Source organism: Montipora foliosa, chromosome 14 (assembly GCF_036669935.1).
Source record: "Montipora foliosa isolate CH-2021 chromosome 14, ASM3666993v2, whole genome shotgun sequence".
Taxonomy (NCBI): domain Eukaryota; kingdom Metazoa; phylum Cnidaria; class Anthozoa; order Scleractinia; family Acroporidae; genus Montipora; species Montipora foliosa.
In genome coordinates this window covers 12,826,190-12,839,401 of record NC_090882.1, presented here as the reverse complement: position 1 = coordinate 12,839,401, position 13,212 = coordinate 12,826,190, and the positions used below count along the sequence as shown (strand labels likewise).

Genomic DNA, 13,212 nt, shown 5'->3' with positions numbered 1-13,212 from the left:
TGTAACGACGGAGAATTGCAAACCTTAAATTATTGAATATATTTAATATTGTAATAAGTGCCAAAGTTGAGGCAAGAAAGACGACAACGACAAAGCCACAAGACATTGGAAGTAATGAGTTAAAATCGCGCTGCACGCGAGGGATGCATTTTAGACATTTTTTTGACAACAAGGTGAAATTTAGCAAGTTTGAGGTTTTGCTGACGAGACAGTGCCAAACAGTGTTTCTACCGATCCCGTTGTACTTGTGCCACGCAAATAAAATGGAATAATCAGATAGCAGTTAATTACGACCGCGCAGATGCGCTATATATATTTTGAAGCTAGTGATAGTTCTTGTTTGCGTCGCTAAGGTTCCCTGTGTGTATCTCACTGAAGGCAGCTTCCTTCACAGCCATAATGCGACGAGCGTCACTTTTTGCTGGGAGTCCACCACACTGATCTACCCGTTCATTGATACTTCTTAACATCCTAACAAGTAGTCCATCACTTTTTGCAAGTAAAAATTGATAAAGACTGGGTTAGGGAAGCAGTTCACGGTTCATTGGCCGATAGTGATGATTTCAGAAGGGTACTGCGGCAGCCCAACTCAGGATTTTAAAAGTGCTCTCTTTCTCGTAACGGGCAATTTACAGGGTCCATCTGTGCCATTAAAAGGCGGCTATTTTAGATTAGTCGGTTGTAATGTACTCGGCCGGTGACGGTGATTTAGAAACACAACCTTTCTTTCTCGATTAGGTGTTTGTTGAGACAGAAGCGCTTGCCCCAAAAATCGAGAAGGCCTGGACTGTACGTAGACAACGCTCACCGTCCCCACGCGTTCGCAGTCGTTCGCAGGCATTTCCTCAAAGTTTGGTGTTATTCCCTGCGCTACAGATTCAGTGAAGTTAACAAATGAGCTCAGTTGTGCAACAACGCTTTATTAAAACTTAATAAATGTGCTACAAGCACATTTGAAAAAACAAAGTCAGATGTAAATTTAAGAACATCTTAAGAAATGTTTTGCCTCACATCGCAAAAAAGAGTGTACATCGCCCCCGGGGCATCGCCTAACTAAGCAAAATGGAAAGTGGCAGAGAAGTTTGCCAGGTGTTCGTCCTTATTGCACACCTTCCGGACACGTTTTGGGCAGATGTACCAAAATTTAATAAAATATATCATTCTGTTGATTACTTCTCTATAAAAGAGTCAATTTAAACCGCACACCAAAACAAGAAAAAATAACGGTCACCTCAATCACAGTCTCAAATATAATAGACACTTTTGTTACTCTATTTCGTTTTTCGCTTGGTCTAGCAAAAACTTGTTGATGTACTCTTTTAATTTGCGATAGGGCACTGCAGATCTAACGGAAACATCGAACGGAGTACATAAAATAAAATTCATTACATTGTGAATTTATTGAAATAAAATCACCGTCTCTTCGCCATCGGCAGAAAAATTTATAATATTCATCAGTTTTATGGTAAAATTCACAATGTTTACCATCTGTACAAATAGAATGACAGTTAAGGCTATGAACTTGTCAATTGTATAAACGACTGGCTTTCATCGCCGAAAAGAAATACAATTATTCATTTCGATGCACATTGTACAGATCCACGTAATGCTGTTGTTTTTATCTCTTTTATTGCAATTTTGTCGGAATAGTTTCTTCTTTATTTATCGTCATCGTGCAGAAAGTGTAGCGAAATTTAAATGCTATAAAATCACTGGCACATGTGGCTGTATTCTGTCGCGGTCTTGTCCAGTCCACACCGAACTGCAATTCATCTCAATCAATTTCAGTAATTTAACACAGTTCGCCAAAAATTAATGGCTTATCCATTGCTGTCTACTGGAGAAAAAAAGTACAATTCTTCGATCTAATGATAATTAATATTGGCAGTACCAGTGATTGCCAAAAGAAACAGCTTTTAACTCGGAAAGGGAGTATGGTTTAAGGTGTGAAGAGAAAAAACAGTTGATAGAAAGAGGAAATTCGTGCCCAATCTTAAAAATAAAATAGTATATTTTTTAAGCAGCTAGTGCGAACAAAAAAAGCGTGGAAAATCGGTGAAAAGTTTGCGAGCCTAAACAATAGCGCTACTAATGCTGTTAAAAAAAACCCTTTGCGAATTAAAAGTCACCTGCGCATTCTATGATAAATTCACCAGGAAAAAAACTCTAGCGTGTTTATTCGTCTTTTACATTCGATTCCACATTCACATGTTCCTGAAGCAGTTTAAGTATCCTTTATCCAGGTTTATTTTCTTATAAATCTTTGAAGAAGCGTAAAATCTGAAGCGAAGAAACCACGTTGTTCAGTATCACGAACTGTTTGCACAAAAGATCCTTTGTGTCGATTGAGTTTGTCGTACTTTAAGCGAGCGCGAGGAAAATTCTGTTCTGTGTGCTTTCCCTTGACAAAAAGCTGTCTTCGGTTTTGTTCTTAAAAACTTTGGAAGACCGTCCAGTGATTTACCGATTGGTAAAGCTGTTTCCTTGCGCCCTGTTACACCGCGAAAACTCAATGATATTTCGCGGAGGCGCAAAATGAAAGCCCACATCTTTTACTGGATTTGTTTGACGACGTCGTCTGTCTTTGAGCACATCTCAGTGTCACTTGATCTTGAACTAAACGCTCACAGTTGGGAAACAAAGTAACTAAGAAGGAAGCAGAAGGCCGAAACATGGTACCACAGCGCAATAGCACCCACAAATAACCCGAAAGCCATGTCGCTTTGTTGACCCGCGAATTACGATTATTTTTGGCCGCTTTGAGAAAAAGGGCCGCGGCCGCGCAGAAGCCTGAGGATACACATTGCTGCGCATGCTCATTACTCCCGCTGTCCGCCAGTTTGTGTTGCAGCTCTAGGGGACTGTCGCTCTAGGGTAGCTCTAGGTCTTAAATTTTCTTCCCTTGTTCGAAATCAACAAATCAATGATTTTTCCAGATGAGAGCAATTGTTCAACGTGTGACAACTGCTAGCGTTTCTGGTGAGTGCATTTGTATTTCCGTACCGGCAGTTGTTTTTTAAATCTCAGCCACTCCCATCCATTACGTAGTCTTCGTTAGCCATGTGGTCTGTCCAAACGAATTTAAAACGACACAATAATAAGCGGCCGACTGTTGTTTGAATTGTACTTATGCTTGCGTCGGCTTAACAAGCACCTCGGTTTATGCAAATAAATCCTTTCCACGGAAAAGCCCCTTGCATGTTAATTATCACGCCACTTCTACCCTTTTACCCCTTGTGTCAGTATGTGTATATGTGGAAATCCCATGCCCTCCTTTTTCTCCCTTGGAAAAGTACAATCTGTAAGGCCTATCTGAAATGGTTTTTTCCACACACTTGTGATGTCACAAGCAATTTGTGTTGAGGAAACTATACTTTGGGCCATTAAACTTGTAAACTGAACAGCAAGAAATTTTCCACGTGCTGTGTGACCTACAATAGTTCCGACAAGTCTCCTATAGCTTCTGCAAAAGAGCATTCAGATTTTTTTCCAAGTTTCCCCAGAGTCACCATTGAAAATATATGATCTCTTGATTTCACCTAACAGGGTTAACAATTTCCATTTCAGTGATGAGAATTTTGACAATTTCAGTCCTCGCAGTAATGCTGGGCAATTGTCACCTGAACCTAGTTTGATAACCTTAGCTCCAATGAGTCTTGTGTAGCTCCGTGAAAGAACCGACCTTGACCCTTTGACGTCCAAACCGGCTGGACTGTCTAACGCCAGACGATTTTACTCGTCAATGGGTCAATAATCACTCACTGAAAAACTATGTCCCCATTAACCCTTTGACGCCCAAACCGGCTGGACTTAGTATTTTACTCTGTCTAACGCCAGACGATTTTACTCGTCACTGGGGAACCCCTGGGCGTCAATGGGTTGATACCAAGGTCTCTCTTCTCTACCTCCTTTCAAGGTTGTTGTTGAGGAGAGGTTGTTGTTGAGGAGAGACATTGACAAAGACAAAGGAGACAGAGAAGAGGGGCCCTGGGAATGAGGTTGTGAAAGAGCATCCCAAATGGTAATCAGAAGGTCGTAGGTTCGACTCCTGCAAAGGAGCTTTCTGAGTATCCCTGAGTCACCATTGAAAATACGTCTCGTCATTTCATTCACCAATGTTAACATTTGCCATCTACTTCATTGACGGTACAGCATAAAATTGGGTGCAACTAAAATGAGATAAGGGCTAACAAAAGTGTAACAAGAGGGAAGTTTTTTGCAATATCTTTTGCATGGCTGATACAGAGAAACTCATGTTCCCCCTTGTTTTTTTCGTGTGAAACCCCACTGAAACATTTGCCATGCAGGCTAGGGATCTCTGTCATTTTGTATGAGCTACCCTATATCACATATTTTGTTAACCACTTATGTTGATAACAAAGTCATGGTGTAAACTTTCCCTTAATGTAATATATACAATTTGAGCAGCAGATCTGTATCACATTTACAAACTCGAGGTGAAGCATGACTTATTAATTAAATGTCAGCATTTAAGTGTTACATGTAATGTACACTAGGTATTTTTGGGGATTCAAGGCATTTTAACAGGGAAAATGGAAAGAAATATTTACGTAAATGAAGAGAAATCTGTATCAGATATACCAATACAGATATTGATTATAAAACATTTCTTTTGTTTTCCCATCATGAATTATTAATGAGTTTTATAAGGTGCAGTAAAAGCCTTTGGAAAAAGTTTTTTGGTTTTGGAAATCCTAGTCATACTCATTTTTGAACTTGTGGTCAAACCTCAACTCATTATAATAACGATTATTGCTATAACATTTGTTTTGCAGTTGATGGTGAGGTTATAAGCTGTATTGGAAAGGGATTGTGTGTTTTGTTGGGTATTTCAAAGTATGATACTTCAAAGGAAATTGAATATATGTGAGTTGAATGAACATGAATTTTTGTCACCATGAATTACCGGTAGTTCTGTTGGTCACCACCAATTTGCCAAGGTTTTTGATCTTTATCATGATCATTAATAATTAATTTTATTGTTGTTTATATAACTTAGCATTAGTTTGCCTCAATACTGTGTTGAAAGTTATCTTTTACAGTCAAGCTATTTCACGTGTGACCAGTATCCACAAGACTGAAATGAACATTCAAATTCCTCTTTAGATGTTCCGCACCCTGCCAGCAGAGCCTTTCCTAACTCAACGAGAAAAGAAATGGCCCACTCTTGCTCACCCTCTAGAGTGTCTATGCTCGCAGGGTAAATTGTCAGAGATTTGAATGGAATCTTGAAGATTTTTCTTAAAGTTGGGGTGCAAAGAATGTACAATAACTCATCAATGATTCATCAAATGCTTGAAATAGTTTTCACTTTTCAAACACTGTTTATTTTATGACAAAATGATCATAGCTACCGGTAACTATTTTTGATATATCAAGACAACGAAACAACAATGGGAATTCAGAATCTCAAGAGCAAAGTTCAAAACTGGCATGCAGATTTGAATACTCACTGCAAATTTCAAAACTGGTCATGCATGACATAGTTTGACTGTAACAGTGAAGCTCTAGAAAATAATTTTGTTGTGTTTTAATTTGCACAGCAGTGCAGTGGTCTCTTTCATCCAAGGAAATTTGCTGACAGCATGCTCTCAGTGACATCCCTGTGTCATTGAGTCTGGACAATCTGTCTTTATTGCTTGCTAAATTTTATGAACAAGACCATGTTTTTTTCTCTTTAAAAGGGTAAGAAAAATACTTAACCTGAGGGTTTTTGATGACGATGGTCAAAGATGGAAGAAGTCAGTCGTGGATAAAAACCTGGAAATTCTGTGTGTGAGTCAGGTATGAGAAATAAATCAATTTTCTTTATAGTTGAAGTTGAAGTTTCAAAGCTATTTTTCCTTTTCTTCGTACTCAATCTTCACCACCAAACAAAGTTTGCATCGTTGTCACAATAGTTGCTTTTTAAGATGACTTTTTAGCCTTTTTTATAATCAAAGTTTGCAATATTGGAACTAAAACAAGAGACAGGACTATTCTTTGTTACCATAACATTCGGACTGTGGTCAGAGTCTGTATAAAATGACTAAATTGATCAACATTTTTCTTTGTAGTTTCTCTTTTCACAGTGATTTAGCCTTTTAATTTTTATAGTCTTCTTGAGCTGATCTCTTCATTGAACATTTCTCAATCACAAACTTACCTCCTTGTTCGTACATGTACATCTTCTCCCATCGGTGTCCACACAATTTCAAACTTTCTTTGAAGGTGACATAATTCAGTCCAATTCCCTACTTTGGATGAAACAAAGTGGAGCGAGTTTCAATTGAGTGTCGTAAAACGGAAACCAAAGTAATTACTTTGGCCAATCAAAAAGGACAGAAACAATCCAGTAAACCAATCAGAACTTGAAGTAATTACACGTAGCCGACACAAATCGCGGGAAAATGTGCACGCACAAGCCACGGTTGGTTTTGGTTTCACTTCTGATTGATTGCAAAAATGGCAGGAGAACTTTGAACCAATCACTGAGTGAAGTAATGTAAAACCAAAGCAATTGGCTGATTACTTTCGATACTCAATTGAAAACCGCTCTATGTAACCTACATGTAGGATTGATTGCAAATGAGATGGTGAAGGCCATGTTGGCCACCTGAGGGATATCGCATTGGTGAGAGCATTCACCTCCCATCAATGTGGCCCATGTTCAATTTTTAGACTCTGTGTCATATGTGGGTTGAGTTTGTTGTTTCTCTACTCTTCTTTGAGAGGTGTTTCTCCGGGCTCTTCAGTTTTCCCCTCTCCTAAAAAACCAACCTGTGTAGCCTGTTCCAGGCTCCCAGATAGTCGGGAAAGGGAAAAAACCTGCGCGCAAAAAAACGAGTGGAGGCTTGGGTCAAGGCGAGGTGGGGGAGCCTATTCTTTGTTCTAGTATACCAACTCCTTGTATACTCTCTGAATGGTCAACCTATGATTTGATTTGATTTCTTTACAGCATCCCCAATTAGCGCTTCAGTGCTAAATACTATTGACACTTAAATAAAGATCATCATTATCATCATCATCACCTATTGTCCTTGTCCATAGAATCTCTGCTAAACAAGCTGATGGGATATAAAATTGCTTACATAAATTTATCTGTGGCCTGTCTAATTTAAAATACTCAATTGAACATTAACCCATTGACTCCCAGGGGATCCCCATTGTAATTGACAAGTAAAATTGTCTGGTGTTAGACAGAGTAAAATACTAAGTGTGGCCGGTTTAGGCCGGTGTGAATGTTGACCAAATGCAATTTCAGCAATGTTAATTAACCTCAAGCCAATGCTGCCAGTGGTCTTACCCATTCTCACACATGATCTGTGGGGTGCCCCTGGAATTCGAAGGGGCTTTCATGTATAGCTTTGCATTCTAATGGTTGTTGTGGATCAGTGCTTTTGTGAGCAAATTTTTGCAGATTCATTAGCCCCGCCCTCCCTTCCTACGGAGCAACTTGTTTTGGGAGGTAAGTATTAGGTTAGGTAAGTATTTCCAGTGGATTAGTTTCAGTGTGGCGATGCCTGTTAGCAGCTGCTTTTGGGGTGGTTCCCGCTTGCTGGGTTGCCATGGATACCTCCCTGCTGGGTCTGGATGACCTCGGGCCCCTTGGCCGCTAACTTTTAAGGCACCAGTTCCCAAGCTCATGAATTGGTGATGAGTTTAAACGGCATTAACATCCATTACCACCAAGCAGTTTGCTCAGTTGATTGAGCATTGGTCTAGCTTGTGGAAGGTCATGGTTTAAAACTCAAACTGGACCAACACTCATGGACTTTAATCCTCTGCCCCCCCCCCACCCCCCTCCCCAAGAGTGATACTTATATATTTTACTCTGTTTGAAACCAGCCAGTTTTACTTATCATTGGGGGCCTCTTCTGGGGTGAAACGGTTAAATAGTGAGGAGAAAGTGCTGCCTTTGTAATGACGTCAGCAAATGGCAAGACCCTAAAGCAGAACAGTTAATTAATTTAAATAATTTATTTGGTTTTCATGAAAGGAGAAAACTGACAAAAACCTCTCTGAGCGGAGTAGAGAACTAACAAAGTCAACCCACTTGTAACACAAGAGATGATGTATTGTAATGAGGAGTTGTATTATTATAATGAGTATGATTGCTAATATTATTGTTTGTAAATAAATAAATAAATTATGTTAATTAATTAATTAATTTAGTTGTATTGTTTGTGAGGAGGTGATGTAGTGTAATAATTTTTTTTTTCAATGTCGACTAGGCGTTATTCAGGAAAAAATTTCAAGAGCTCCTAACAGAAACAAAAGTCACCTTGTTGTTTTTCTTGCAGTTCACTTTACAAGCTGTTCTTAAGGGAAATAAGCCTGACTACCATCTAGCCATGGGAGGTGAGCAGAGTGAAAATTTCTATCAAGATTTTCTGCAGCATCTAAGGTCAGCTTACAGAGCAGATGCCATTCAAGGTAAGATCCTGATTCTAATTTCGTTATTGTTCCAACATGCAGCAAAGTTCCCTTGACATTTGAAACAAACATGTGGTTTGTAAAGAAACTGTGGTTCTGTGTCAGTGGGAGAGTAAAAGAGGAAAACTTGGTCTTATCAAACATTTATAACGGGCAAGTTGCCACTTTCAAAAGATAAGAGTTATTACAAAGGCAGCACTTTCCTCTTAGTTATTTAAAGACACTGAGTCTTGGTCCAGCGTGAGTTCAAACCCCTGACATCCCACTTCGTAGTCCACTGCTCTATTGCTCTATGGGTTTATGATCGGGTTATGTTAAAGTGCTACTATGATCAAAAAATCACTTCTCAGCTTTTGAAAGTGTGTTTGCTTAACACCTAAATGGCAATTTTTTTATTCAAAGGCTGTTTACTTTCAGTGGAAGTTCTTCATTTCACGGTCTGCCATTACTCACGTTCAAAACAAATCGATTGGACCTCAGAGGGTTAGATCTTGGGAAAGTGACGTCATTTACTCACTGACTTTAGATTTCAGTGTGTAAATGCAGTTTATTATATATGCAAAACACAAGTTTAAAAGTTTGAAAGCGAAACTCCCATGCTGCATTGCTTTCTCAAACTAGTGGGTCTGCTGTCGTTTCTCCTTGATCCGGCTCCCTCAAGATTTTGAAGTTACTAATGGCAGACCATTAGATAAGAAAATTCAAGTTAAAAACAGCTGTCTTTTTTAAATCAAGGCTTAAAACTTGAGCCATGTAGTGTTTAGTTAACAGAGTTATGAAGTCCAAAGAAAAAGAAGAATTGATTTTTTGGTCATAGTAGTACTTTAAATTAACATGGCTGATACAATTTGATGTGTGAGCAGTTTTTCTCACTAGACTGGTTTGATTGTGTTTAATTACCTCGTTGCTGCTTTTCTTAAGATGGAAAATTTGGAGCATACATGCAGGTTCATATTCAAAATGATGGTCCAGTAACAATATCATTAGAAACTCCTCCACCAAAACCAGTACAAGAAAAACCAGTCAAACAGGTATGGAATACATGTGATATTATCCTCTTAAGCTGACTGGAACCAGTTTCGCTACTTTTAAGAGACCTTCTCATTAGAAGGGTTATGACTACTATACAGTATTATGTAACAGCAATGCTATGGTACCATATGAAACAGTGAGTTAACACCAATAATATTATTTCTTAACAAAATGCACCCACTATTGTGATGCAATAGGTTACCATGGCAATATGAAAGCTCTCCAAGTACACCCTATATTTTGTCTTTACTTGCTTATATCTAAAAAGTGAACTTGGTGACCCTGATTTTTTATCTTAGAATAGTAATTAGCAATCTGAGTTAGAACTATCGTCAAAGTTTTAAAAAATTCATGGGAGCGGATTCAGAGCTACCTTAGTTATTCGAAAATCTAAGGTGACTAGCTCAGTCTAGCTTTGAATTGTTATTATTGTTGTTATTGTTAAGCAAATTATTGGTGTTTTATTTGGTACCATAACATTATGTTACATGATACAGTGTTGTTTACAGTGACGACCCTTCTTAAAAGATCTCTTAAAAGCAGTGAAACTGGTTCCAGCCACCTTAACAGGTTCTCCAGTTTTGGTGGCAGTGAGAATCGTGCGAGCCACAAAGCCCGAAATATTTTTTGCTTTGTTTCAGTTGGAGTTATGGTTCACAATAATATTATTAGCAAAACAGAGTTGATGAAAGCTTAGGTGTCGCCATCCTTAGTACGAGTATGTTTCTGATGTTTGTATGGTGCTAGGATCTGGGCATCTCTTGGCTCCTGTTGCGAGGAAGATCTCTCGAAACATCACTCGTGCTCGTAAATCATAAAATGCAACATTTTGATTTCAGAAAGTACCTCACCCTCCCCTCCCTTCCCCTCCCCTCCCACCACACACACCCTAAGGCAAGCTACTGAAGATACTCTTCATTTTTGTTGCATGGTTTACTTTTAGGGAAAGGGGAATTCCAAAGCGACAGACAAAAAGCAAAATGAGAAGGAACCTTCAACCAGCTTCGCCGATGAGGAGAAGAACAACTGTATTGATCCTGAGCAACAAGTAGATAATTTCAATGAACTGAGCTTAGATGATAACAGGTGAATTTAACCAGGGAAGGTGTTACACTCAGTGGGTAGCATCACTCGGTAACCGCACATATCCTTGACCAACTGATGGATGAAGGATTCCCCGATAAGGACGCAGCTCTTTACCACCTCTAATTTCATTGGATCCCTTTAGGACGCAGCTCTATTGTTGTTGGGGCTAGTGTCCATCGTTGATTGGTTGTTTGTTTTGGTCCATTGTTTTTAGCCAATCCCAGGAGACGGTGTAATAGCTGAGTACAGTATTGTCCCAAGGATTTATTTGTTGCAAACTGAAGTCAAAGAAAACGTCGCTTTAGAATCTTAATTGCGTTATCGTGAGTATTTCAGCATCGTCTTCATATTCTACGTTGTAAAATCTGGAGTTAAGAAAGCCTGCGTAGCTAGGGGCTCTGTATCCCACACAGCGCCCCTCCTCATTCCCGTGGGGCGGCTTTGCCGCTCGTTATTTGCCTCCCGCGCCAACAATCCTGCCAGGTTACGCAGGCTAGAGTAAAGATAGCTTAAAGACCGGGACACACTAGGCGACAAGTCTCTGCGACAAGTTGCTCCATGTGTACTACTTGCAAAACAAGTCGCTGCGACACGACGCCTGTTCGGTACACACGCATTGATCTCGTATGAGGGGGAATATGAACTAGTTTTCTAATTCAATATGGCTGACCATATGACGCTCTCTCATTGGTTCATTTATATTTTGTCGCAGCGACTCGTTGCCGAAAGTGTACACACGATGCGACAACTCTGCTTTCGCTAATTTTGTCGCTGCGATAAGTCGCACGAATTCAAACTAATTTGAATTCGTGCGACTGATCGCGGCGACAAAATTCTGCCGCAGCGACAATGATTTTCATGAAATTAACCGTGTCACACAAGGCGAATTGTTGCGGCGACTTGTCCCCGCGACGTGTCGCAGCGACTTATCGCCTAGTGTGTCCCGTCCTTAACCGACACGACGACGACTGCTGCTCAATAAAGCTCAATAAAGCTAAAACTTTTCCCCTATAAAAAAAACAAATAAATTTTTGATTCACTGTAAATGTGGCTCTTTTAAAATGCAGTATATCTTTATCATAATCATAGTTTTATAAATGCAAATTTACATCGTTTTCACGCAGCTTTGTTACATAATGATGCAAAAAGAGTGGCATTTTAACTTTAAAAAAAGGGGTATTAAAACACGCTAACTTTGCCTCGATGGCGGAAATCTCGTTTCCGAAGACTTGGGAGGATGCCCCCGGAAGCCCCCTACTGGGGGCCAGCTAAAAGTGGCAGCCTTTCATCGAACCCCCTCTGCTAAAAATCTGGATCCGCCCCAGATGTTGTTGGCAGTGAGGAGCTCATCGAAGGGATCCTCAATCTCAACTAATAGAGGTTTTGCACGTCAGCCATGTTGCATGGCAGGAATAATGAAATTGTTTTGCATTAGGAAGAAACCTTTTTCCCATAGGAAAAAGAATCTATTGTTCCTGCCATGCAACATGTCTGCCGTGCAAAACCTCTATTCCTTGCGCCAACCCTTTCCCGAGTACATTTATTTTTAGGAACAGGTTTTTCACGCGAAGTGTCATATTTTCCTTGACGCTGAGATAGCTCTGCCTTGATTGGCTTTTACAACTGGAAGGGAAAAGTATCAGCCTGCGAACGCAGACGTATTTCCGGCGGTCGTTTCTCTCTTTCGGGGAAGAGAAACGACCGCCGGAAATACGTCGCCTGCGTTCGCAGGCTAGAAAAGTATGGGAGATAGAGGGTCTTCTTGACGAGCTCTTGTGGCATGTGAATCGTCATCATTTTTATTTAGAAATGCAGGTTACAATATTGGCAGCCAATGGGGCTGATGTGGACCTACAATAACCAATAAATGTGAAACAATAAACAAAATAATTTGTATAGAAAATCTTATGGTGTTTAAGTCTACAACTAACTATAATTAAGTTAGGAATAAATTCAGTGTCAAATTAATAAAATGAAGTTCATTGAAAAATAAAAATTTCGGCTGAAACTAGAAACTGTGGTACAATGTAATAATACTTAAATATACAAAATTTCGGTCTTTCATATCTGTCATGGGTACTTCGAATGAGAAGCTATTTATGTTTCGTGAGAGCCTTCTTAAAATATTTGTAAAACTATCTTTTTGAACGTTTGCATTAAAATTTGTGAACCTATCAATAAAGTTCCAGATTACCGGACCTCTGTATTGTGCTGATTCCTTTCCCACTTTGTACTTCACCCTCGGGATTTCAATCTGTAAGCCACCCCTACGCGAATGTTGTTTAACTTCATGTAAGGCTTTGTCATTCAAAACATCGTGCATCAGGAGAAGGAGACTCCTTTTAGATGTATAAGAAATTGGCAGCCAATTTGGCTTTGCAAGGTTTTCATTCTGGTAGATAACTCGTGTGGCTGCAGTTTCCCCACACCACAATACCATAAGTTATTACCGCTGGTAAAATGGATTTGAAGTAAATTTCCTCCAGCACTTTGACGGGAAGTTTCTTAGTTCTTTTTAATGCGCCCACTTTCTGGGCAAATTGACTTTCTCTACATCAACCTGTTGGAGGTAGCTACACATTTTTCCCAGTGGCTGTATTTTTGCACTTATTTGGACATTTAAGTTATGAAGTTGAATAAACGCTGTTTAACTTGAAT

The 13,212-nt window shown here is 39.5% G+C and overlaps 1 protein-coding gene across 1 annotated transcript; it reads left to right on the top strand.

Moving 5' to 3' along the window:
- Positions 1-2,844: 2,844 nt before the first annotated feature.
- Positions 2,845-12,752, top strand: LOC137985121 (D-aminoacyl-tRNA deacylase-like). Its single transcript, XM_068832614.1, has 6 exons — positions 2,845-2,979; positions 4,797-4,887; positions 5,706-5,805; positions 8,304-8,436; positions 9,358-9,467; positions 10,412-12,752. Exons 1-6 carry the CDS (start codon positions 2,937-2,939, stop codon positions 10,556-10,558), a joined length of 624 nt encoding a protein of 207 aa, XP_068688715.1. The 5' UTR covers positions 2,845-2,936; the 3' UTR covers positions 10,559-12,752.
- The last annotated feature ends 460 nt before the right edge of the window (positions 12,753-13,212 follow it).

What these genes read in the sequence shown, in the direction of transcription:
- LOC137985121 (XM_068832614.1), top strand. Translation starts at nt 2,937, where the DNA reads ATGAGAGCAATTGTTCAACGTGTGACAACTGCTAGCGTTTCTG. An exon ending in GACAACTGCTAGCGTTTCTG is followed by an intron (nt 2,980 to 4,796) that starts GTGAGTGCATTT and finishes TTTGTTTTGCAG; the next exon opens with TTGATGGTGAGGTTATAAGC. An exon ending in TCAAAGGAAATTGAATATAT is followed by an intron (nt 4,888 to 5,705) that starts GTGAGTTGAATG and finishes TCTCTTTAAAAG; the next exon opens with GGTAAGAAAAATACTTAACC.